The 26,617-nt window shown below is 49.5% G+C and overlaps 1 protein-coding gene across 2 annotated transcripts; it reads left to right on the top strand.

Moving 5' to 3' along the window:
* The first annotated feature begins 1,252 nt into the window (after positions 1–1,252).
* Positions 1,253–25,027, top strand: LOC105463844 (plasminogen activator, urokinase receptor). Of its 2 annotated transcripts, none has more exons than XM_011711242.3 (7): positions 1,253–1,740; positions 4,184–4,294; positions 6,522–6,665; positions 16,876–17,037; positions 17,915–18,049; positions 21,225–21,371; positions 24,461–25,027. In XM_011711242.3, exons 1-7 carry the CDS (start codon positions 1,686–1,688, stop codon positions 24,712–24,714), a joined length of 1,008 nt encoding a protein of 335 aa, XP_011709544.2. In that variant the 5' UTR covers positions 1,253–1,685; the 3' UTR covers positions 24,715–25,027. The 2 variants fall into 2 exon arrangements, with proteins under 2 accessions (XP_011709544.2, XP_011709543.2); XM_011711241.3 differs by lacking the exon at positions 1,253–1,740 and adding an exon at positions 3,577–4,092.
* The last annotated feature ends 1,590 nt before the right edge of the window (positions 25,028–26,617 follow it).

Here is a 26,617-nt window from a genome sequence, read left to right as displayed (position 1 = left end):
AATCCCAGCTACTCAGGAGGCTGAGGCAGGAGAACCGCATGAACCCAGGAGGCAGAGATTGCAGTGAACCAAGATAGCACCGCCGCACTCCAGCCTGGGTGACAGAGTGAGACTTTGTCTCAATAAATGAATAAATAACAAAAAGAAAGAAAAAACTTATTATAAGCCTTTTCAAACACACAGAAAAGGAGACAGAATGGCATAATATGCCCCTATATACCCATTACCTTTATATAATTGATACAACCATTTGGCTATTTTGCCTTTATTTTCCACTCAAGTATTTATTTATTTATTTATTTATTTTTTGAGACAGGGTCTTGCTCTGTTGCCCAGGTTGGAGTGCAGTGGTGCAATCATAGCTCACTGCAGCTTCCAGTTCCCAGGCTCAAGCGATCCTCCCACCTTAGCCTCCCAACTACCTAGGACTACAGGTACGGGCCACTGCACCCAGCTAATTTTATTTTATTTTTAATTTTTTTTTGGAAAGACGAGGTCTCTTTATGTTTCCCAAGCTGGTCTTGAACTTCTGGCCCCAAGTGATCCTCCTGCCTTGGCTTCCCAAAGCATTGGTGTTACAGACATGAACCACCTCATCTGACCTCTTCTAAAGTATTATAAAATAAATACAGACATCAAAATGAAAACAAAAGAAAAAGAAAAAAAAAAGAAAAAAAAACCCCAAAAATCTCCAAAACAACAACAAAAAAATGCAGACATCAGTCACATTCACCCCTAAATACTCTAGTGAGCATCTGAAAAAAAAAAAGAAAAAGAAAAAAGAAAAAAAAGAATCCACCTAAGCACAAAGCCATTGTCGTAACAGTGTATCTTTTTACATTTTTGGCTGAAGTGTTTTTTGTTTGTTTTTTGAGACGGAGTCTCCTTCTGTGCCAGGCTGGAGTGCAGTGGCACGATCTCGGCTCACTGCAACCCAACCTCCACCTCCCGGGTTCAAGCGATTCTCCTGCCTCAGCCTCCTAAGTAACTAGGATTACAGGCGCACGCCACCACGCCCGGCTAATTTTTGTATTTTTAGTAGAGACGGGGTTTCACTATTAAGTGTTTTAATGTAGGTGCAATGCTTGGAATAGCTGCTGGCCGAAATGGAGGGCTCAACGCATTCTTTTAACATTTACCAAGGACCTACTTTGTGCTGGGCACTGGTCCAGGAGCTGGGGGCACAGCAGGAAGCAAAGCAAGGGTTAAGTGTGTTAAGTGTTTAAGAGATGCATATTTCAGGATGCCTCTCTAGATAAGGACATTATCCCTCCTGACAAAACTAACAAAAATCCTGTTAGCTAATAATCAGCCACATTCATATTTACCGTCAAAGCTTTTATCCTCATTTTACAGCAGTGGAGAGCGAATGCCCCGGGTCCCACATTAGGAAGAGAGAGAACTGGGATTTGCACCCAGGCAGTCTGGGGACACAGCTGTGACCACAGCTCCATGAGTCAGGGCCGAGCCAACCCCTTCACCACCAGCTGGCCGCGCCCCGGGAAGGGAAGTTTGGGGCGGAGGAGGTTCCTACGGGAGGAGGGGGAGGCGCCCACGCATCTGGGGCTGACTCGCTCTTTCACAAAACGTCTGGGAGGAGCCCCTGGGGCCACAAAACTGCCTCCTTCCTGAGGCCAGAAGGAGAGAAGTGCAGGGACCCCGCGCACAGGAGCTGCCCTCGCGACATGGGTCACCCGCTGCTGCTGCCACTGCTGCTGCTGCTCCACACCTGCGTCCCAGGTAGGGGCTGGGTCCCGAACGCCTGCGCCTGGAACAGGGTCTGATTGAGGGGAGTGGGGGTTGTCAGAGGATGAGTTGAGGAATGGGGTTCAGTCCCCAGCACCCTCCCTAATCAAATTATAGTAATTTTCGTGCTTTGTGCAACGCTACGCGGCGCAGTACCTGGCTCTCGGTAGCTAAGGAAATATTAGTGGAGCAAAGGCATTTAGCTTTACATAATTTAGTGAGTGCTTTTTTTTTTTTTTTTTTTTACGGAGTCTCACTCTGTCACCCAGGCTGTAGTGCAGTGGCGCGATCTTGGCTCACTGCAACCTCTGCCGCCCGGGTTCAAGCGATTCTCCTGCCTCAGCCTCCTGGGTAGCTGGGATTACAGGCGCCTGCCATCGCCCCCGGCTAATTTTTGTATTTTTAGTAGAGACCGGGTGTCACCGTGTTAGGCAGGATGGTCTCAATCTCCTGACCTCGTGATCCCCCTGCCTCGGCCTCCCAAAGTGCTGGGATTACAGGCGTCAGCCACCGCGCCTAGCCCAAGTGCTTTTTTTTTTTTTTTTTTTTTTTTTTAATGGAGCTCTTCGAAGCCTCTTCCTTGTAATTTCAAGGAACTATAAAATGGGACTATTATTAATTTCGTTTGACGATGGGACTATTATTAATTTCATTTCGCAGAGGAAACTGGGGCACAGAGAGGTTAGATAACTGGCCTAAAATCACACAGCCAGTGCTCGAATAAGCAGGATCTGACCCCGCAGCGCCCCCCAGAGCTCTCCATGCTGCCAGGTCTCCCCCTCCGAGAAACGAGGGGACAGGACTCCCTTTTACAAAAGGGCCAAGGGAGGCTGACTGAGCGGTGCAGAGCCAGTGCTGGAGACCCGGGACTGTCCCTCAGGACCTTTCCCTCTCACTGAGGCGACTCTCACCTACTTCCCCGGAAAATGTGGGGGGCACTGGGTAGAGAAACAAGAGGAATTTGAGAAGGAACTGAGTCAGGGCGGGTGGCCACGGGGTGTTGCGGCCGCAATGAATAACCCGGAAAGCGCTCGAGACCGCGGGAGGCCTGGAATGAGTAACAACTCCGGGATACTCTGAACGCACAGCTGGAAGGCGATGTCGGGGAAGGCCCAGAGGTCCGGACCCGGCCTAGGGACTGGGCTACAATCTCGGGGAGGAGCCTGGGGCGGGGAGAGAGTGTCGGGGAGGAGCCAGAGGGCGGGGCTGGAACCTCAAGGAAGAGCTTGGGGAGAGGTTATAGCCCCGAGGATGAGCTAGGGGCGGGGCTAGAACCTCGAGGCGGAGCCAGAGGGCGGGGTTATAACCTCGAGGAGTAACTAGAGGGCGGATTTATAACCTCGGGGGAGGAGCTGGAAGGCGGGACTAGAATCTTAAGGGATAGGATTATAACATCTGGGAGGAGCTAGAGGGCGGGGCTGGAACATCAAGGAGGAGCTAGGGGCGGGGTTATAAGCTTGGGGAGGACCTACGGGGCTGAGTTAGGACCTCAAGGGGCCAAGGGGCGGGGTTACGACCTCGGGGAGGAGTACAGGGTGGGGCTGAAACCTCAAGGAGGGACGGGGGTGGAGTTATGACCTCAGGGAAGAACTAGCGGCGGGGAGAGCCTCGGGGAAAGCTAAAGGGCAAAATTAGAACCACAAGGAGGAGCTAGAGGACAGGACTAGAGCCTCGAGGAGGAGCTAGGCGCGGGGTTATGGCATCGGGGAGAAGCCAGGGGGCGAGAAGATTAGGTCAGGAAGAGCTAGAGGGCGGGGCTAGAACCTCGAGGAGGTGTCTAGGGCGGGGCCAAAACCTAATTGGGTAGCTGGAGGGCGGAGACAGAACTTCGCGGGAAACTAGAGTATCTGACGATAGAAACTCGGGAGGGCTGATGGCCCGGGCTACAATTTGGGAATAAACTAGTGGGCGGGGAGAGGCTCTGGAGCCGGGTAGAACCAGGGGGAGTGAGTGGAGGGATAGTTCCATTAGGGCACTAGGAGTGGCGGTATAACATAAAGATAGACAGGGGTGGGGCGAGGCTAGAACTCCCCTAGTGGAACTGGAGAGGCGTGATCCACCGAGGGCCGGCGCGGTGAGAAGGGCCTAATGGGAGCAGGAATAGAACGTACTGATAGACAGAGAGGGCGGGGATAGGACTGTCAGGATATACGCCTCACGAGGACAGAATGAAAGGAAAAACAGGCCAGGACAGGACTTTGGGAAAGGACTTGTGGGCAGAGATAGAACGTTCAGTTAGGGGGATGGAGGTAGAACGTGGACAAAGGACAGACTGGAAGTACCGCCGGCCGGAACCCAGCAGAACATGGAACACGAATCAGAATGGACGGGGCCTAGAGTCTTGGTGTTGGTATTGGGACATGCAGGGGCGAGCGGGGGGTCTTGGACCTAAGCGAAGTTAACTTCTCCTCTCCTCTCCTCTCCCTCCTTCCCCCAGCCTCTTGGGGCCTGCGGTGCATGCAGTGTAAGAGCAACGGGGATTGCCGGGTGGAAGAGTGCGCCCTAGGACAGGACCTCTGCAGGACTACGATCGTGCGCATGTGGGAAGGTGAGCTTCCCTCCCACACACACACCCCTCCAGCGCAGCATGGAACGCGAGTGATTGAGAAACCTTCCTCACCCGTAACTGGGAAATGCAAACTAAAAACAAACAAACAAACAAGGAGAGCCCATTTCACACCCACCAGACTGGCAAGCCTTTAAAAATCTGACAATACCCGGGTTAGTAAGGATGTGGAGTTGCAGACCGTGTCTGTGGTGGGGGAGTAAATTGGCACATCAACCACCTAGAGCGATTTGGCAATATCTAGTCCAGAAGAAGATTAGCATATGCTACAGCTCAACTCCTCGGCATGCAGAAATGCGAAAGAACCTTGGCCACATATACCCAGGGATACATGTATAAGAATGTTCTTAGCAGCAATGTTTGTGACATGGAAAATTGGAAACAGGCCGGGCTCTGGCTCACACCTGTATTCCCAGCACTTTGGGAGGCAGAGGCAGATGAATTGCTTGAGGTCAGGAGTTCAAGACCAGACTGGCCAACATGGTGAAACACCCGTCTCTACAGAAAAAAAAAGGAAAAATTAGCCAGGTGTGGTGGCACGCACTTGTAATCTCAGCTACTCAGGAGGCTGAGACAGGAGAATTGCTTGAACCTGGGAGGCGGAGGTCGCAGTGAGCTGAGATCATGCTACTGCATTCCGGCCTGGGCAACAGAGTGAGACCCTGTCAAAAAAATGAACGAAAGAGAGAAATGTGGGCCGGGCGTGGTGGCTCATGCCTGTAATCCCAGCACTTTGGGAGGCTGAGGCAGGTGGATTACCTGAGGTCAGGAGTTCAGGACCAGCCTGGCCAACATGGTGAAACCCTGTCTCTACTAAAAAATACAAAAATTAGCCAGGTGTGGTGTTGGGTGCCAGTTATCCCAGCTACTCGAGAGGCTGAGGCAGGAGAATTGCTAGAACCCGGGAGGCGGAGGTTACAGTGAGCTGAGATCATGCCATTGCACTCCAGCCTAGGTGACAAGAGTGAAACTCCATCTCAAGAAAAAAAGAAAGAAAGAAAGAAATAGAGAGAGAGAGAGAAAGAGGAAGGGAAGGGAAGAAAGGAAAGAAAGAAAGAAAGGAAGGGAGGAAGGGAGGGAGAGAGGAGGGAGGAAGGAAGGAAGGGGAGAAAGAAAAGAAGAAAATGGAAATGACTTTAAGTCAGTCAGCAAGTCAGCAGCAGAAGACACTGTGGTAATAATTACATAATGGGGCCAGGCATGGTGGCTCACGCCTGTAATCCCAGCACTTTGGGAGGCCGAGGAGGGTGGATCACGAGGTCAGGAGATCGAGACCGCCTGGTTAACATGGTGAAACCCCGTCTCTACTAAAAATTAAAAAAAAAAAAATTAGCCGGGCGTGGTGGCGGGCGCCTGTAGTCCCAGCTACTCGGGAGGCTGAGGAGGCAGGATTGCTTGAGCCTGGGAGGTCAAGGTTGCAGTGAGCTATGATTGCACCACTGCATTCCAGCCTGAGTGACAGAGTGAGACCCTGTCTCTTTTTTTTTCTTTTCTTTTTTTTTTTTTTGAGATGGAGTCTCAATCTATCGCCCAGGCTGGAGTGCGGTGGTGCAGACTCAGCTCACTGCAACCTCTGCCTCCCGTGTTCAAGTGATTCTTCTGTTTCAGCCTCCCAGGTAACTGGGACTACAGGTGCCCGCCACCACACCTGGTGTTTTTTGCATTTTTGCAAAATGCAAAAAACATTTTGGTAAAGACGGGGTTTCACTGTGTTAGCCAGGATGATCTCGATCTTCTGACCTCGTGATCTGCCCACCTTGGCTTCCCAGTGCTGGGATTACAGGCATGAGCCACCATACCTGGCCGATACCTTGTCTCTTAAAACATTAATTAATTATTAGCCAAGTGTGATGGCATGTGCCTGTAGTCCCAGCTGCTTGGGAGGCTGAGGCAGGAGAATCGCCTGAATCCATGAGGGAGAGGTTGTAGTGAGCTGAGATCTTGCGACTGCACTCCAGCCTGGGTGACAGAGCAAGACCCTGTCTCCCAGAAAAAAAAAAAAAATTAATTAAAATAAAATAGAGCAGGCTCCTTGTTGGAATGGGGGTAGAGTCAAGGTTAACTCTAGAAAAAGACAGAGTTGGACTCAAACAAGAGAAGAGGCCTACCAAAAATCAGCCCTGGGAGCGGATGACCTTGAGACCAGGACTGTCAGAGACTGGTTGGGCTGAGAGGAGCCTCTGTGGTAATGAAGATCCCCTCTTTGCAGAAGGGGAAGAGCTGGAGCTGGTGGAGAAAAGCTGTACCCACTCAGAGAAGACCAACAGGACCATGAGCTATCGGACTGGCTTGAAGATCACCAGCCTTACCGAGGTTGTGTGTGGGTTAGACTTGTGCAACCAGGGCAACTCTGGTGAGTACGGCAGCCCTTGCCATCCCCAACCCCAAGCCATGCCCAGCTCAACCTCATCATCATCCCAATCCTACTCTTAACTTTACATTAGCTGAACCCCAACTCCATGCCTTATCCAAGTCCCAACCCCAACCCAACCCATCTCTAGCTCAGCCCCATCCCCAACCCATTCTTGACCCAATATCCAACCCCAACTCAGCTTCACCTTCAATCCTATCCCCAACTTCATGTTACCCCAACACTGTTCCCAACTCAAACTCAGCCCTGTTCCAAACACAGTTCCAGCCCCATCCCCAAATCAACCCCATCCTCATCTCAGACTATCCAAATCCCCACCCCAATGACACAATTACTTTCATCCTTAACCCAATCCCCTCCTGCATGTTTGTATGTATGGTTGTTAGGTATAACTTGCAACTCTGCCCTTAAGCTCACACGCGTGCATGAGACATAAATGAGACGTCTCAGTGATGTTTGTCCATCTGACTGGGCAGGAGATGGTCCTACCCAATCCATTGGGATGGGAGATGGTCCAAGCAATAGATGCTGAGGGGCCAGGATTCAAGCAAAGACTTGATGTTCTTAAGGGAAGTTAAAAGAGGGGAGGATTAAATGGGCCACAGTAGGCTGGGAGAATCCTCTGCAATAGATGGTCTCTGGCTTGGGCAGTGAAAAAAAAAAATGTGAAGAAATGTCCATAACAGGCTGGATGTGGTGGCTCACACCTGTAATCCAAGCACTTTGCGAGACCAAGGCAGGAGAACTGCTTGAGCCCAGGAGTTTAAGACCAGCCTGGGCAACATAGTAAGACCCAGTTTCTGCAAAAAATAAACAAAAAGTAGCTGGACATAGTGGTACACACTTGTAGTCCTAGCTATTCAGGAGGCTAAGGTGGAAGGATTACTTGAGCCTGGCAGATCAAGGCTGTAGTGAGCTGTGATCATGCCATTGCACTCCAGCCTGGGCAACAGAGTGAGACCCTGTCCGAAAGGAAAGAAGAAAGAAAGAAAGAGAGACAGAAAGAGAGAAAGGAAGAGAAAGAAAGAGAGAAGGGAAGGAAGGGACACAAGGAAAGAAAAAAGGAAGGAGAAAGAAAGAAAGAAAAAGAGAGAGAGAGAAGAGAGAAAGAAGAGAAAGAAAGAAAGAGAAAGAGAAAGAGAAAAAGGAAGGAAGGAAGGAGAAAGAAAGAGAAACATAGAGACATAAGCCCTGTCTGAAAGAAAGAAAGAAAGAAAGAAAGAAAGAAAGAAAGAAAGAAAGAAAGAGAGAGAGAAAGAAATATCCATAAGCCCCTTTGTCAAATTCCATGGCTTCAGGCTCTGATCATTTTAAGAAAAAGACTTAGAAAAGGTCAAATTCTCCTAAATTCCCACAGGACAGGAAGGGTGGGGAAGGAATGGGTCCACAGTGCATGGATCCATCTGTGAAAGAGATTCCTCTTTCTGGAGCTAGTGAGGAAGGAAATAGGGTAAGGCCAGTCTAGTCACGGTGACGGCAGTGAGCAGAGGGCTGAGTTTGCACTGGGTTTTCTTTGTTCTTCACTCTTCCTGATTCTGCCTGGTTTTCATCCATCCTGTCCTCAAACGCTAATCTGTTGGCGGGGCCAAATCAGAGGTTTGTTTTGAGGAAGTGACAAGAGAGGATGTGGGCTTCCTGTCTCGGTGAGATGCGCTTAAGGAAAGCACCAATACTTGGGTCTAAGTAGTGCATTCAATCAGAGATGATAGTGAAAATATTTTAAAATATTGATGAGTGCCACGACAAACTCCTGGAGTCCCCTGCTGGGCCTGGTGTTACCCCTTTCCATGATGGGTCACAGGGACATGAAGGGTCCTGGGGAGAGAGTTGGGAGTGGTCGGGGTCCACCAGGAGCTTGGAGCAGCAGCTGTCAATTCAGTAATCTAATAACTGAGATACCTATATCCTCCCTATTTCTTTTCTTTTCTTTTTATTTTTTTTGAGATGGAATTTCACTCTTATTGCCTAGGCTGGAGTGCAATGCCACGATCTCAGCTCACCGCAACCTCCACTTCCCGGGTTCAAGTGATTCTCCTGCCTCATCCTCACAAGTAGCTGGGATTACAGGCATGCGCCACCACGCCCGGCTAATTTTGTACTTTTAGTAGAGACGAGGTTTCTCCATGTTGGTCAAGCTGATCTTGAACTCCCGACCTCAGGTGATCCACCCGCCTCAGCCTCCCAAAGTGCTGGAATTATAAGCGTGAGCCACTGCGCCCGGCCTCATCCCCATTTATAATGCCATTGTATCCTGCTTGTGGCAACTTGAATAGTTGGTTAAACTGCACTCAGTACTTATATGATGCTGGGGACACAGCAGGGACCAAGACAGCCTTGTGCCCTGCCTTGTGGGGAAAAGAGAGATCAGCCTGTTACTGTGTCTCTTTTCCCCACACTGCCTGACTCCATGGGACTCACAGTCCTGTGTGTGCGTGCGTGTGTGTGTGTGCGTGTGTGTGTGTGCGTGTGTGTGTGTGTGTGTGTGTGCGTGCGTGTGTGTGTGTGTGCGTGTGTGTGTGTGCGTGTGTGCGTGTGCGCGTGCGCGTGTGCGTGTGCGTGTGCGTGTGCGCGTGTGCGCGTGTGTGTGTGCGTGTGTGTGCGTGCGTGTGCGCGTGTGTGTGTGTGCGTGTGCGTGCGTGTGCGCGTGTGTGTGTGTGTGTGCGTGTGCGTGTGTGTGCGCGTGTGTATGCGCGTGTGTGTGTGCGTGTGCGTGTGTGTGCGTGTGTGTGTGCGCGTGTGCGTGTGCGCGTGTGCGTGTGCGTGTGTGCGTGTGCGTGTGTGTGTGCGTGTGTGCGTGTGTGTGTGCGTGTGTGCGTGTGCGTGTGTGTGCGTGCGCGCGTGTGTGTGCGTGCGTGTGCGTGCGTGCGCGTGCGTGCGTGTGTGCGTGCGTGCGTGTGTGTGCGTGCGTGTGTGTGTGTGTGCGTGTGTGTGCGTGTGTGTGTGCGTGTGCGTGTGTGTGTGTGTATAGGGGTGACAGACCCATCACCAGACAGTGACTGATTATTAGGTTAATGCAAAAGTAATTGCGGCTTTTGTCATTAAAAGCAACAGCAGAAACCGCAGTTGCTTTTGCACCAACCTAATAGATTAGTCTGGGCTAGGAAGGGGGAAACACAGGCAGAGGGTTCAGGGCTGGGATGAGGGAAGAGTAGGGGCTGTGGGACCCCAGAGGAGATACCTGACTCAGGTCAGGGAAGGTTTCCTAGGGGAAGCAATAGCTAAGCTGGATCTTGAAGGATGAGTAGGAATCAGACTATTAAACAGCCAGTGGAGGCCGGGTGCGGTGGCTCATGCCTGTAATCCCAACACTTTGGGAGGCCCAGGTGGGAGGACTGTTTCAGCCCAGGAGTTCCAGACCAGCCTAGGCAACATGACTCTACAAAAAATACAAAAATACAAAAATTAGCCAGACATGATGGCATATGCCTGTGATCCCAGCTCCTTGGGAGGTTGAGGCAGGAGGATCACTTTAGCTCACGTGGTGGAGGCTGCAATAAGCTATGATCGTGCCACTGTACCCCAGCCTGGGTGACAGAGCGAGATCCTGTTAAAAAAAAAAAAAAAAAAAAAAAAAAAAAAAAAAAAGACAGTGGAAAGGGTTTTCCAGCAGTCCAGCAGAGGGAGCAACAGATACAAAGGTGGCCAAAAGCAGTGTAGCTGGATGAAGGAAACAGTGGGGCAAGATGAGCTGGAAAGCTTGGCAGGAGCATGTTGCACAGGGGCTTCTAGACGTCGTCCTGGGAGCACTGGGGCATCACAGAAGGTTTTAAACAGCGAATGTAATGATCACATTTATTTATTGTTATTTTTTTTTGAGACGGAGTTTCTCTGTTTTTGCCCAGGCTAGAGGGCAATCGTGTGATCTGAGCTCACTGCAACCTCTGCCTCCCAGGTTCAGGCGATTCTCCTGCCTCAGCCTAACAAGTAACTGGGACTACAGGCACCCGCCACCACGCCCGGCTAATTTTTTTGTATTTTTAGTAGAGATGGGGTTTCACTGTGTTGGCCAGGCTGGTCTTGAACTCTTGACCTCGTGATCTGCCCGCCTCAGCCTTCCAAAGTGCTGGGATTACAGACGTGAGCCACTGCACCTGGCCCTCATTTATATTTTTAACAAATTATTCTGACCTCAGGACAGAAGATAGATTGAAAGGAAGCAAGAGTAGATGACAGGAAACCAACCTGGGGGTGGGTGAGGTTGTCCAGGTGGAGAAGAGGGCAGCAGGACTAGGGTGTCAGATATGCAGAGGAAGAGAAGTGGATAGATTTAAGAGCTGTTCAGGCTAGGCACAGTGGTGCACATCTGTAATCCCAGCACTTTGGAAGGCCGAGGCAGGAGGATTGCTTGAGCCCAGGAGCTGGAGGCTGCAGTGATCACACCGCTGCACTCCAGCCTGGGTGGCAGAGAAAAACCCTGTCTCAACAAAAGCCAAAAAAGTGCTATTTAGAAGCAGGCCTTAGTGGTAGATTAAATGTGGGAGGGGACCTGCAATTCTAGTCATGATGGAGTCACTTGTATCAGACCAACCCTTCTGCCAATGACAGTTGCAAATGCTGGACAAATAATAAACAATGATTAGAAGTCACTGGAGAGCAGCAAATGAAAGGAGAAACTTGGCCGGGCGAAGTGGCTCATGCCTGTAATCCCAGCACTTTGGGAGACCAAGGCAGGTGAATCACTTGAGCTCATGAGTTCAAAACCAGTCTGGGCAACATGGCAAAACCTTGTCTCTACTAAAAATACAAAAGTTAGCCAGGTGTGGTGGCACATGCCTGTAGTCCCAGCTACTTGGGTGGCTGAGGCACAAGAATTGCTTGAACCTGGGAGGTAGAGGTTACAGTGAGCCAAGATCACACGACTGCCCTCCAGCCTGGGCGACAAAGCAAGACTCCGTTTCAAAAAGAAAAAAGAAAGAAAGAAAGGAGAAACTTGAGGCACTACAACCTCTGAAATAAGGGAAGCATAAAATGTGGGTTCCACAGACAACCTGGCTTTTTCCCGGAGTGCACTTGCCAATCTGCTGCTGTGGAAGGGAAATAGAGCCCAGACAGAAAGAGTCGCTAGACTGAGAAGACGGAGGTTGGAGTTTGGGGCTGCCAGAATGTCTGGAAGATGAGAGTTAAAATCCTGGAATGGATGGGACCACAGAAAAGGGAGTTCCCAACCTGCAAACAAATCTCCCTCAAGTCATTGGCAAGCTGTACATGCACAGGGTGAGAGTCTAAGAAACTTGGAAGAGAAAAATAGCAACTGGGAAGCTACAAAAGCGAACAAGGCTTCCAGCAGACATGTGATGCTGGGGACACAGGTTGCCAAGCTGGAGAGGCCTTGGTAAGCATCTCAGGCTTTCCCCCTAAGACCACCCTAGGGGTAAGGGCCAAAGTGAAATAGAAGAGCCCTAAACAAGCCTAGGTCCAATACTTGACAGGAATGAAAACCTGACTCTCTGTGGAAGAAGAAAACATCGTTTAGGCCCTTGACAGATTTTTATCTATAATGTCTGGCATCTGATCAAAATTTACAAGATAGCTAGGCATGGTGGCATGCGTCTATAATCCCAGCTACTTGGAAGGATTACTTGAGCCTGAGAGTTCTGGGCTGTAATGTGCTATATCAATAGGGTGTCTGAACTAAGTTTGGCATCAATATGTTGATCTCCCAGGAGCAGGGGACTACCAGGTTGTCTAAGGAGGGGTTGGAGCAGCCCAGCTCAGAAATGGAGCAGGTCAAAACTCCTGTGCTGATCAGTAGCAGGATTATCCCTATGAATAGCCACTGCACACCAGCCTGGACAATGTAGAAAGACCCCATCTTAAAAAAAAAAAAACCAGACTGGGCATGGTGGCTCACACCTCTAATCCCAACACTTTGGGAGGCCGAGGTGGGCGAATCAGGAGGTCAGAAGTTCAAGACCAGCCTGGCCAACATGGTGAAACCCCTTCTCTACTAAAGATACAAAAAAAAAAAAAATTAGCCGAGTATGGTGGCGCACGCCTGTAATACCAGCTACTTGGGAGACTGAGGCAGGAGAATCGCTTGAACCCGGGATAAGGAGGTTGCAGTGAGCTGAGATCGCACCATTGCACTCAAGCCTGGGCGAGAGGGCAAGACTCTGCCTCAAAACAAAACAAAACAAAACAAAAAATAAACAACAACAACAAAATCTTACAAGGTATCCTGAAGAAAATAAAAAGGACCAATTGACCAGAAACTAAGAGAAAAATCCAACTATAGAAACAGAATTGTAGTGATTCAGATATTGGATTATAGGACAGGAAACATGAAAATTGCTACAATCAATATATTCAGGAAAACAGAAGAATGGGCACATTTTAACACCTGGAATCCTTTTTTTTTTTTTTTTTGGAGACGGAGTCTTACTCTGTTGCCAGGCTAGAGTACAGTGGCATGATCTCGGCTCACTGCAACTTCCGCCTCCTGGGTTCAAGCAATTCTCCTGCCTCAGCCTTCTAAGTAGCTGGGACTACAGGCACCTGCCACCATGTCTGGCTAATTTTTGCGTTTTAGTAGAGACAGGGTTTCACCATGTTGGCCAGGATGGTCTCAATCTCTTGACCTCGTGATCCACCCGCCTTGGCCTCCCAAAGTGCTGGGATTACAGGCATGAACCACCGCACCCAGCCAAGGAATCCATTTTTTAAGAGTCCAACAGAAAATATAGAACAGTGACTCAAATGAAGAACTCTGCAGTTATGCTTGATAGAGGTCAGAAACAGCAGAGCAAAAGGATTAAAGAGCTAGAAGATGGAACAGTAGAAGCATGTGGATTGATCCACAGATGTGGAAGACCAAGGGGTCTGCCAGGTTCCGCCCTAGGGACTGGATGGGGCCGCCTTGGACGCGTGGACTTCAAGAAAAAGAGCAGTTGTGGGAGAAGATGGGGAGTTCTGTTTGGGACAGGTGTTTGAGGTATAGCCATGGGGCCTTGAAGAGACAGTTGCATGTACAGGTCTGGAGCTCAGAGAGAAGCCTGGACTAGAGAGAGATTTGTGAGTGATGAGCAGATAGATGGAAATGAAGTCATTTCAATATTTACCCCATGAAAGAGTCTATACTGTGAGAAATAAAAAGGGCTTAAATCAGAGCCCTGGCCAGGTACAGTACTCACGTCTGTAATCCCAGCACTTTGGGAGGCCGAAGCGAGAGGATCATTTGAGTCCAGGAGTTCGAGACTAGCCTGGGTAACATCGCAAGACCTTGTCTCTACAAAAAATACAAAAATTAGCCAGGTGTACTGGCACACGCCTATAGTCCCAGCTACTCAGTAGGCTGAGATGGGAGAATCACCTGAGCTTAGGGAGGTCGAGGTGGCAGTGAGCCATGATTGTGCCACTGCACTCCAGCCTTGGGGACACAGCAAGACTCTATCTCAAAAAAAGAAAAGAAAAGAAAAGAAAATAGCCCTGAGGATCATTGGCATTTAGAAGAGTGGCATAAAAAGAGTTCACACAGGAGACCCGTGAGTGACCACCCAGAGTGGGCAGAACTAGAAATGGGGAATTCAGGGGGCAGTGGGAGCTCAGAGCAGGTACCTGTTCCAGGCTGACGGGTCAGGGAGGGCTTCCTAGAGGAAGTAAAATTGAAGATGACAGCTGAAGAATGAGTAGGAGTTAGAGAAAGTAGGGCACAAGGAAAAGGCGTTCTAGGTGTGAACAGCTATTTTGGCAATGATGAGAATTTGTGTTTTCATTTTCATGGAAGTTTGTATGAGAAGACATGGGTGGCCTTGTAGTTATTTTTCTTTGAGGGGGATGATTGGGCTTTGGATGTAAATGATTCGCCTAATTACAGCTAGCGGCCTGCCAGTTGAGAGCCTTGGCTGACATGGTCCTCTCACTTTTTTAAGACTTGGCTTGGACTCAGCTTAGATGTGTCTTGGGTCAGGACAGGGAGGGCATGCCAAGTATGGGAAATGGTGTGAGCCAAGGGCTGGGCAGAGGAATGACTCTGGTGTTTCCAGGGAAAAGTAACGGATCCAGTTGGCCAACACCGCAAGGTTCGTGCAAAAGGCAAAGTGATCAGGAATCAGTCAAGTGAGTCTTTGATTCCCGGGATAATTAGGTAGTGTATTATCGATTGCTTATCTATTCTCTATTGCTGCATTACAGATTGCAGCAATAAAATAAGCATGCATTATTTTACAAAGTTTCTGAAGGTCAAAAACCCTGGAGTGGCTTAGCTAGGTGGTTCTGGCTTAGGATCCTTCATGAGCCTGCAGTCAAGATGTCAGCTGGGGTTACAATCATCTGAAGGCTCCCAAGGTAGCTTCACTCACATGAATGCTCCCCTCCCATGGCTGTGGCACAGGCCTCAGTTCTGCCACATGAACTTCCCCATGGTGCTACTTGAGTGTCCTCACAACATGGCTGCTGCTTCTCCCAGAAAAGATGACCCAAGAGTGACAGCCAAGCAGAAATTGCCATGTGTTCTATGATCTAGCCACAGAAGGCACACACCATCATTTCCATAATATCCAGTTGACTACATAGGGCATCCTTATTCTTTTTTCTTTTTTTGTTTTTAATTTAAAGACAGAGTCCTGCTATGTTGTCCAGACTGACCTCAAACTCCCGGACTCAAGCAATCCTCCCACCTTGGCCTCCCAAAGTGCTGGGATTACAGGCATGAGCCGCTGCACCCAGCCAGCCCTATTCTTTAAGGGCATGAATACCAGGGAGCAGAGATTATTGGGGGCCATTTTGGAGACAGGCTACCACAGAGAACAATAGAGGGGTTTTAAGTAATTCCTCATTCATTCATTCATTTCACAAATATGTATTGAATATCTTATCTGTCCCTGGCCCTGTGCCAGGTGGTGCTGGGACACAATAGTGATCAAGACAGCCCCTGGCCCTGCCCTCCTGGAGCTCACAGTCCAGTAGAGGAGACATACCTGTCACCAGACAGTGACCACCCAGAGTGGGATGCGGGAGTCCAGGGGTGTGTGGGAGCTGCTCCAGCCTGGTGGATCAGGAAAGGCTCCCCAGAGGAGGTAAAATTGGAGCTGACACCTGAAGAATGAGTAGGAGTTAGGGAAGGCAGAGAGCAAAGGAAAGGTGTTCTAGACAGAGACAATGGCATATGCAAAGGCCTGGATGGCAGGCAACATGTGTAGCCGCGGACTGTGGGAAGTCAGTGTGGAGTAGAGTCTGAGGGTGTAGTGGAGGGAGACGAGGCAGGAGAGGTGCTCGGGCCTCAGTATTTGATGGGCTTTGAATCCCATGCTGAGGATCTTGGATTTTATTTTATTTATTTATTTTTTATTTTTTTATTTTTTTTTGAGACGGAGTCTCGCTCTGTCACCCAGGCTGGAGTGCAATGGCCGGATCTCAGCTCACTGCAAGCTCCGCCTCCTGGGTTCACGCCATTCTCCTGCCTCAGTCTCCTGAGTAGCTGGGACTACAGGCGCCGCCACCACGCCCGGCTAATTATTTTGTATTTTTAATAGAGACAGGGTTTTACCATGTTAGCCAGGATGAGAGATCTTGGATTTTATTTTGAGGGCAGTAGGGAGCTATGGAAGAGTCTTGAGGAGAGAAGAGACAGGGTCAAATATGAGTATTAGAAATACCCTTCTAAGGGCCCGGGTGCGGTGGCACATGCCTGTAATGCCAGCAGTTTGGAAGGCTGAGGCAGGTAGATCACTTGAGGTCAGGAGTTCGAGACCAGCTCTACTACTGTCTCTACTAAAAATACAAAAATTAGCCCAGCGTGGTGGTGCACGCCTGTAGTCACAGTTACTCGGGAGGCTAAGGAGAATCACTTGAACCCAGGGAGTGGAGGTTGCAGTGAGCCAAGATGGCGCCACTGCGTTCCAGCCTGGGTGATGGAGTGAGACTCTGTCTCATGAGAAAAAAAAAAAAAACGGGAAAGAAATATACTTCTAGGGCCATGTGGAAATGCTGCACTGGGGTGAGTAGAGGGTGACAAGAATGGAAACCCAGAGGCTAGGGAGGTAGCTGGAGTTGAAGGAGGTCTGAGCTGGACTGGTCCATGGGGCTGGAAAGGAGGGCGTGGATTCTAGAAAGATTCAGCAGACAGAATAGACAGGGCTCAGTAACTGGCTGCAGGGTGGGATAAGGAGGAATTGATGCCCAGTGAGTCCTTGCAGAGCTAGGGCTCCAGGACTGTCCCCATGGAGTCTCATTCCCCTCCCCCTCTTCCAAACAGGCCAGGCTGTCACCTTTTCCCGAAGCCGTTACCTTGAATGCATTTCCTGTGGCTCATCAGACATGAGCTGTGAGAGGGGCCGGCACCAGAGCCTGCAATGCCGCAGCCCTGAAGAACAGTGCCTGGATGTGGTGACCCACTGGATCCAGGAGGGTGAAGAAGGTGAGCCCCAACCTGCCAGCAACTCCTCCTCCCTGCTCTGCTCCTCCCCAAGACTGTACTTAACAACTCCAGAGTAACAGGGATGTCAGCAAGGGACTAAGTTCTCTCATACACAAGAGGTCCAGGGCCACAAGGACAGTTCCAGAGTCACCAAGAACCCAGATGCCTTCTTGTTTCTTTTTTTTTTTTTTTTTTGAGACGGAGTCTCGCTCTCTGTTGCCCAGCTGGAGTGCAATGGCATGATCTCGGCTTGCTGCAACCTCCGCCTCCCAGGTTCAAACAATTCTCCTGTTTCAGCCTCCTGAGTAGCTGGGATTACAGATGTGCATCACTACGTCTGGCTAATTTTTGCATTTTTAGTAGAGACAGGGTTTCACCATGTTGGTCAGGCTGGTTTCGAACTCCTGACCTTGTGATCCACCTGCCTCAGCCTCCCAAAGTGCTGGGATTGCTAGCATGAGCCACCATGCCCAGCCACCTTCTTGTTTCTTACACATCACTTCCATTCTCAAAATGCCTCATAGTCCAAAATGGCTGCTGGAGCTCCGGGTCTCACATCTAAGTTTCAGGAAGGAGGAAGAAGGAAAGAAGGAACAAAAAAGGGTGCACTGCTCCTTTTGTAAGTGTTCTCCTTTCTGGAAGTCCCAGAAAGCACTTCTATTTATATCACATTGGTCCGAACTTCATCACATGACTGTACCTAGAGAGGCTGGAATATGTAGTTTTTGACAAGATCTATGACTGTCCTAGATAAAATGAGGGTCCTATGATGAAGGGTAAAGTAGTGAATGGTTGAATGCCTGCTATTGCGGGCAAATCCCATCTTAGTCCCTCATTCACAATCTGACATCTGACCTCTGTTCCCTGGCCCCCACAGGGAGTCCAAAGGATGACCGCCACCTCCGAGGCTGTGGCTACCTTCCCGGCTGCCCAGGCTCCAGTGGTTTCCACAACAACGACACCTTCCACTTCCTGAAGTGTTGCAACACCACCAAATGCAACGAGGGCCCAAGTAAGGAACGGGAGACACAGGCAAGGCCTGGGGTTGGGCAGGAGCATGCACTCAGGCAGACAGCTGCGCAGTCACTCTCCGGCAATCGACTCCTCTCTGGGGCCTCTGTTTCCTTTTCTGAAAAATGGCAGTATCAGGCCTTTTTTTTTTTTTTTTTTTTTTTTTTTTTTGAGATGGAATCTCTGTTGCCCAGGCTGGAGTGCAATGGATTGATCTCCGCTCACTGTAACCTTTGCTCACGAGTTCACGATTCTCCTGCTTCAGCCTCCTGAGTAGCTAGGATTACAGGTGCCCACCACCACGCTCAGCTAAGTTTTGTATTTTTAGTAGAGATAGGGGTTTCACCATTTTGGCCAGGCTGGTCTCGAACTCCTGACCTCAAGTGATCTGGCTGCCTTGGCCTCACAAAGTGCTGGGATAACAGGCATGAGCAACTGTGCCCGGCCAGGCTTTTCTTCAAAAGAAGAATTTTGTAAGAATTCAATGATACTGTCTATCAGCCCTTGCCAAGACCTGAGCTTCCTATCTTTTTTGTCTCTTTCAAATTTTCCCACTCCTCCCCACCTCCACTGCCACCACCTGGGCTGAGCCACGCTGACTTCTTGCTCAGGTTGTTGCAATGACCTCTTCTCTGGTCTCCCTGCTTCCACTCCTGCCACCATACAGCCAAGGTTCAACCCAGCAGCGAGCGATTTTTTGCGGGGGAGGGGTATGGGGCAGACAGGGTCTCGCTCTGTCACCCAGGCTGGAGTGCACTGGCATGATCATGGCTCGCTGCAGCCTCAAACTCCTGGGCTCAGGAGTTCCTCCCACCTAAGCCATTGGAGTAGCTGGGTCTACAGGCGCCCGCCACCACACCCGGCTAATTTTTTTGTATTTTTAGTAGAGACAGGGTTTCACCGTGTTAGCCAGGATGGTCTTGATCTCCTGACCTTGTGATCCGCCCGCCTCGCCTCCGAAAGTGCTGGGATTACAGGTGTGAGCCACCGCGCCCAGCCGCACCCAGCTAAATTTTAAAACCTTTGTAGAGATGGGGTCTCACTATGTTTCCCGGGCTGGTATCAAACTCCCAGGCTCAAGCAATCCTTCTGCCTTGACCTCCCAAAGTGCTGGGATAACAAGCATGAGCCACTGTGCCTGACCTTCATTTAGTTTCTTTTTCTTCTTTTTTTTTTTTCTTTTGAGATGGAGTCTCGCTCTGTCAGCCAGGCTGGAGTGCAGTAGAGCGAACTTGGCTCACTGCAACCTCTGCCTCCCAGGTTCAAGCGATTCTCCTGCCTCCGCCTCCCCAAGTGCTGGGATTACAGGCATGAGCCACTGTGCCTCACCTTCGTTTAGTTTCGTTTCTTTTCTTTTCTTTTCTTTCTTTCTTTTTCTTTCTTTCTTTTTCTCTTTCTCTTTCTTTCTCTTTCTTTCTTTCCTTCCTTCCTCCCTCCTTTCTCTTTCCTCCCTCCCTCCCTTCTTTCTCCTTCCTTCCTCCCTCCCTCTCTCTCTTTCTTTTTTCTTTCTTTCTCTCTCTCTCTCTCTCTCTCTCTCTCTCTCTCTCTCTCTCTCTCTCTCTCGTCTCGCTCTGTCAGCCAGGCTGGAGTGCAGTGGCGCGATTTGGGCTCACTGCAACCTCCGCCTCCCAGGTTCAAGTGATTCTCCTGCCTCGGCCTCCCCAAGTGCTGGGATTACAGGCATGAGCCACTGTGCCTGACCTTCATTTAGTTTCTTTTCTTCTTCTTTCTTTCTCTTTCTTTCTTTCTTTTTCTTTCTTTCTTTCTTCTTTCTTCCTTCCTTCTTTCTTCCCTCCCTTCCTCCCTCCCTCCCTCCCTCCCTCCCTTCCTTCCTTCCTTCCTTCCTTTCTTCCTTCCTTCCTTCCTTCCTCCGCCCCCCCCCTTTTTCTGATGGAGTCTCACTCTGTCAGCCAGGCTGGAGTGCAGTGGAGTGATCCTGGTTCACTGCAACCTCCGCCTCCCAGATTCAAGCTATTCTCCTGCCTCAGCCTCCCCAAGTGCTGGGATTACAGGCATGAGCCACTGTGCTGACGTTCATTTGGCTTCCATAACCACCAAAACCCATCTGGCCTCATAGACCTTGCATATGCAGTATCCTCCGTTGGAACATGCCTTCCCCAAGAGTTCACCCTGCTGGCAACTTCTCATCCATTAGGCCTCAGCTTTCATGTATCATCTTCAGGGATGCTTTCACTGTCCCTCCCCTCCAGTGTAATCTAGATCCCTGTGTCTCTATTACTCAGCAACTGTCAACAGATGGAAATGTTCCATATCTGTCCTGTCCGATATTACAGCCACCACTGTATGTGGTCAGTGAGCACTTGAAATGCTAACTGAATTTTAAGATTCGATTTAATATTAATTTATTTAAATGTAAACAACCACATGTGGCCAGTGGCTACCAGATTGGGAAGCGTAGCTCTAAATTGTAAATTCTGGCTGGGCACAGTGGCTCACACCTGTAATCTCAGCACTTCTGGAGGCGGAGGTGGGAAGATCACCTGAGGCCAGGAGTTTGAGACAAGCCTGGGCAACATAGCAAGACCCCATCTCAAAGAATTTTTTTAGTAATAATAATAGTAATAACTTGCAAGTTCTGACCAGGTACAGTGGCTCACATCTGTAATCTCAGAACATTGGGAGGCTGAGGCAGGCAGATTCCTTGATCCCAGGAGTTTGAGACCAGCTGAGCAACGTGTCAAAACCCCATCTCTACAAAAAATAGAAAAATCGGCCGGGCATGGTGGTGCATGCCTGTAGTCCCAGCTACTCAGAAGGCTGATGTGGAAGTATCTCTTGAGCTGGGATGGTCGAGGCTGCAGTGAGCTACAACTGCGCCACTGCACTCCAGCCTGGGCAACAAAGTGAGACTCTGTATCAAAAATAAATAAATAAATTGTAACTTCTGTGAGGGCAAGGATGGTTTCATCTTACATAGTTGCTTACCCAGCACCCAGCACAGTGCCTGGCCAGAAATGGGGCTGGGGGAGTTGAAAGTTGCCGTTTCTCTTAAGCACTCAAAAACCATCCCGCTCCAAATGCCATTCAGACGCCTGACCACAAGGTGGCTCCATGACATCTCTGGCTCGGAGTGGGAGTCCTGGGGAGGTCATTCAAGGAAGTGGGGATCCAAGCACTAATTTTCTTGGTCTCTGTGTCTCTGGTCTTCTCCTAAGTCCTGGAGCTTGAAAATCTGCCACAGAATGGCCACCAGTGTTACAGCTGCAAGGGGAACAGCACCCATGGATGCTCCTCTGAAGAGACTTTCCTCATTGACTGCCGAGGCCCCATGAATCAATGTCTGGTGGCCACCGGCACTTACGGTGAGGCCCTCTCCGAGGCTGGAAGGGAACACTTATTGCGGGTGAAGAGTTCTGCAAGAGATTGACTTCCAGTTAAGCTGGACTTAACTGTGGTGGGTCTCCCTGTGGAAAAGGTGGGATTTCCTTCAGGTGGGTGAATATTGTTGTAAGGAATTAGGAGTTGTCCATCAGGATGCGGACATTTTTGCCATAGAAAAGTGGAATTCTGGCTGGATGCGGTGGCTGAAGCCTGTACTCTCAGCACTTTGGGAGGCTGAGGCCAGAGGATGTCTTGAGGCCAGGAGTTTGAGACCAGCCTGGGCAACATAGCAAGACCCCCATTTCTACAAAAAGAAAAAGGGAAAGAAAAATGGAATTCTTTGGTGGCAAGATTTCTTATGGGTTGTGGGGATCTGCTGAAGACAGCTTAGGCTTTTATCTTGTGGTGTCCTGGAAAGATCTTTGTATTCCAGTGGTTCTCAAACTTTTTGGTCTCAACTTATTTATGCTCTTAAAAATTATTGTTAGCCAGGTGTGGTGGCTCACGCCTGTAATCCCAGCACTTTGGGAGGGCGAGGTGGAGGACCACCTGAGGTTGGGAGTATGAGAGCAGCCTGGCCAACATGGTGAAACCCTGTCTGTACAAAAAAATAGCAAAATTATCTGCGTATAGTGACGGCCCACACCTGTAACCCCAGCCACCCAGGAAGCTGAGGCATGAGAATCACTTGAACCCAGGAGGAGGAGGTTGCAGTGAGTGGGGATCAACCCGCTGCACTCCAGCCTGGATGACACAGTGAGACTTTGTCTAAAAAAAAAAATTGTTGTTTATTGTTTATGTCAGCAATTTCTATAGATAAATGCCACATTAAAAATAAAACTGGGAACCAGGTGCAGTGGCTCACGCCTATAATCCTAGCACTTTGGGAAGCTGAGGCAGGTGGATCACCTGAGGTCAGGAGTTCAAGACTAGCCTGACCAACATGGAGAAACCCCGTCTCTACTAAAAATACGAAATTAGCCGAGCGTGGTGGCGCCTGCCTGTAATCCCAGCTATTCGGGAGGCAGAGGCAGGAGAATTGCTTGAACCCGGGAGGCAGAGGTTGCAGTGAGCCAATATCGTGCCATTGCACTCCAGCCTGGGCAACAAGAGCGAAACTCCATCTCAAATAAATAAATAAATAAATAAATAAATAAATAAATAAAAATAAAACAGAATTTTTTTTTTTTTTTTTTTGAAATGGAGTCTTGCTCTGTCGCCAGGCTGGAATTCAGTGGTGCGATCTCGGCTCACTGCAACCTCTGCCTCCTGGGTTCAAGCGATTCTCCTGCCTCAGCCTCCTGAGTAGCTGGGATTACAGGCAAGCACCACCATGCCCAGCTAATTTTTGTAATTTTAGTAAAGACGGGGTTTCACCATGTTGGCCAGGATGGTCTCGATCTCCTGACCTCATGATCTGCCCACCTCAGCCTCTCAAAGTTCTGGGATTACAGGTGTGAGCCACCGTGCCCAGCCAAAACTGAGAAATCTTTAAAGGTTTATTTATGAATTCATCTTATAACAATAAAAACTCATTACACATTAACATAAATAACATTTTAATGAAAAATGACTATAGTTTCCAAAGAAAAAATGTAATGACAGCCAGACATGGGGGCTCACGCCTGTAATCCCAGCACTTTGGGAGGCCCAGGTGGGCAGATCATGAGGTCAGGAGTTCGAGAGCAGCCTGGCCATGTGGTGAAACCCTGTCTCTACTAAAAATACAAAAATTAGCCAGGCGTGCTGGCGCGCGCCTGTAGTCCCAGCTACTAGGGAGACTAAGGCAGAATCGCTTGAACCCGGGAGGCGGAGGTTGCAGTGAGCCAAGATCGTGCCACTGCACTCCAGCCTGGGCAACAGAGTGAGACTCCATCTTAAAAAAAAAAAAAAAAGGCCGGGCGCGGTGGCTCAAGCCTGTAATCCCAGCACTTTGGGAGGCCGAGACGGGCGGATCACGAGTTCAGGAGATCGAGACCATACTGGCTAACACGGTGAAACCCCGTCTCTACTAAAATACAAAAAAAAAAAAAAAAAAAAAATTAGCCGGGCGAGGTGGCGGGTGCCTGTACTCCCAGCTACTCGGGAGGCTGAGGCAGGAGAATGGCGTGAACCCGGGAGGCGGGGCTTGCAGTGAGCTGAGATCCGGCCATTGCACTCCAGCCTGGGCAACAGAGCTAGACTCCGTCTCAAAAAAAAAAAAAAAGAGAGAAAACTGGCATGATTTTGCTGTGTTGCACATCTCTTTAATGTCCAGCTTAATAGAAGACAGCTGGGTCCTCATGGAAGCTTCTGCTTTCAGTCTGTTGCAATATCACATGTCCTTGAGTTTTTGGAAAAGTCCATTGTACACATGAGAGTGAAAAAGCCATGTTTTAGTATTATCATGAGAATCATTTTGATTTCACAGATCTCCTGAAAGGGTCTCAGGGGTCCCTGAGCCACACTTTAAGAACCGCTGCTCGCTTCCTTCCTTCCTTCCTTCCTTCCTTCCTTCTTTCCTTCCTCTTTTTTCTCTCTCTCTGTTTCTTCCTTTCATTCCTCTCTCTCTTTCCCTCCTTCTCTCTCTCCCTCCCCCCTCCCCTCCCTCCCCTCCCCTCCCTCCCCTCCCCTCCCCTTCCTCTCCCCTTCCCTTCCCTTCCCTCCCTTCCTTTCTTCCTCTTTTTTTGCTTGTTCTTTGAGACAGGGTCTCACTCTGTTGCCGAGGCTGAAGTGCAGTGGCGTGATCATAACTCACCGCAGCCTCTATCTCCTGGGCTTAAGTGATCCTCTCATCTCAGCCTCCCAAGTAGCTGGGACTACAGCTTTTTTACTTTATGTTTGTAGAGACAGAGTTTTGGTATGTTGTTCAGGCTGGTCTGGAACTCCTGGGGTCAAGCTATCCTCTTTCCTTGGCTTCCCAAGGTGTTGAGATTACAGGCATGAGCCACCACACCTGGCCCTGAGAACTGCTGCTTTTTCTAGGTGGTAGTGAAGGTGGCGCCCACTGCAAGGTGGCAGATCACCTACTGGAGAATTCCAGTCCTGGGCCCAGGAGCTGGAAGTCTCACTCCGTCTTCTCTTTCCTCAGAACCGAAAAACCAAAGCTATATGGTAAGAGGCTGTGTAACTGCCTCAATGTGCCAACGTGCCCACCTGGGTGACGCCTTCAGCATGCACCACATCAATGTCTCCTGCTGTACTGAAAGTGGCTGTAACCACCCAGACCTGGATATCCAGTACCGCAAGGGGGCTGCTCCCCAGCCTGGCCCTGCCCATCTCAGCCTCACCATCACTCTGTTAATGACTGCCAGACTGTGGGGAGGCACTCTCCTCTGGACCTAAACCTGAAACCCCCCTCTCTGCCCTGGCTGGATCCAGGGGACCCCTTGCCCTTCCCTTGGCTCCAGCCCTACAGACTTGCTGTGTGACCTCAGGCCAGTGTGCTGACCTCTCTGAGCCTCAGTTTTGCCAGCTGTGAAAACACCTATCACAAAGTTGTGCGAAGCAGAAGAGAAAAGCTGGAGGAAGGCCATGGGCCAATGGGAGAGCTCTTGTTATTATTAATATTGTTGCCGCTGTTGTGTTGTCGTTGTTATTAATTAATATTCATATTATTTATTTTATACTTAAATAAAGATTTTGTACCAGTGAACAAGGCCAGGTCTGCCCTTCTTTGTAGTGTGTATCTTTGGGAGGATAAATGGTGGGGGACACCTTTCCACAGGCTCCTGGAATCAGGGGTCATGTTTGAGGCCCCTGCCTACCTTGGAAGTCCTTGTGGGGGCTGCCTCCACATCTATTTCTGGACTCCAAATGCTGACAGAGCAGGAGCATCGCCATCTTGAACAAACACCACCATTCTTAGATCCCCTTGATTAAAAATCAGCTAAATCCAGCCCCAAAACATCAGCCTAATGGCTAATGTCAGCATAACCAGAAACATTCCAACTCTAAGATAAACCCCTTTCTGACCAAAAACATGCCAACCCCCAGATAGCCTCCCCTCCGACCAGAGACTTTCTAACCCCGCGATAAACTTTTCCTCACATAAAAACATTCCGGACCTATGATAAGCGCCCCCTTCCAAAACCCCTAAATATCCTTAGTCTGAAAAAAAAAGGGGGGGCTCTCTAACTTAACTCAGCCAAAAGCCCCTCTCAGGTTTGTTTTCTCTAAAATAAACCTGTCCTTCACTGTCAAGCCACATTTCATGTTTCTTTCCCGTTTCGTTTTCTTTTTCTTCTCTTTGAGATGAAGTTTCACTTTTGTTGCCCAGGCTAAAGTGCAATGACACAATCTCGGCTCACCACAACCTCTGCTTCCCGGTTCAAGCAATTCTTCTGCCTCAGCCTCCCAAGTAGGTGGGATTACAGGCATGCACCACCATACTTGGCTAATTTTGTATTTTTAGTAGAGACGGGGTTTCTCCATGTTGGTCAGGCTGGTCTCAAACTCCCGACCTCAGGTGATCTGCCCACGTAGGTCTCCCAAAGTGCTAGGATTACAGGCATGAGCCACCGCGCCTGACCTCCTCTTTCTTTAATTCTTACAAATGCAACCTTCCAGCTCACACACTGAACACTAACCTTCTAGTCTCCTAAACTTCAAAGATTGCAACTATTTTGTTGTTCTAAGGAGACATCCCCACATTTCCCAGTGTACTTTGGGACAGGAGACGGATAGAAGATAATCTGATGGCCAGAGCTCCCTGCATGCACTGCAGTGAGGAATAAGGACAGGAGTGCACTTCCCCTGATGTGCTGGGGACAGGGGATAAAGGCTGGGCTCTATTTTCCAGGATGCCTCAGGACTGTCAGAAAAAGAGCCAGAACTACCATTTCAATGGCACTCTAGGAGCATAACATTGAAAAATTCATGTTTCTTCCCATCATTTGCTAAGGCAACCCATGGAGAAAAAAATTACATTCCCCATCAAGCCTTGTGGCTAATGAAGAAAAAAAAATAAGACATCTTCAGCTGGCTGTGGTGGCTCACGCCTGTAATCCCAGCACTTTGAGAGGCCAAGGTGGGCAGATCACTCGATGTCAGGAGTTTCAGACCAGCCTGGCCAATATGGCAAAACCCCGTCTCTACCAAAATTAACAAAAATTAACCGGGTAAGGTGGTGGGTGCCTGTAATTCCAGCTGCTCGGAAGGCTGAGGCAGGAGAATCGCTTGAACCCCGGAGGAGGAGGTTGCAGTGAACCAAAATCACACCACAGCATGACACAGTGAGACCCTATCT

Source organism: Macaca nemestrina, chromosome 20 (assembly GCF_043159975.1).
Source record: "Macaca nemestrina isolate mMacNem1 chromosome 20, mMacNem.hap1, whole genome shotgun sequence".
NCBI classification, from domain to species: Eukaryota; Metazoa; Chordata; class Mammalia; order Primates; family Cercopithecidae; genus Macaca; species Macaca nemestrina.
Note: the sequence above shows the minus strand (reverse complement) of the source record. Positions and strands in the feature narration are given on the sequence as shown.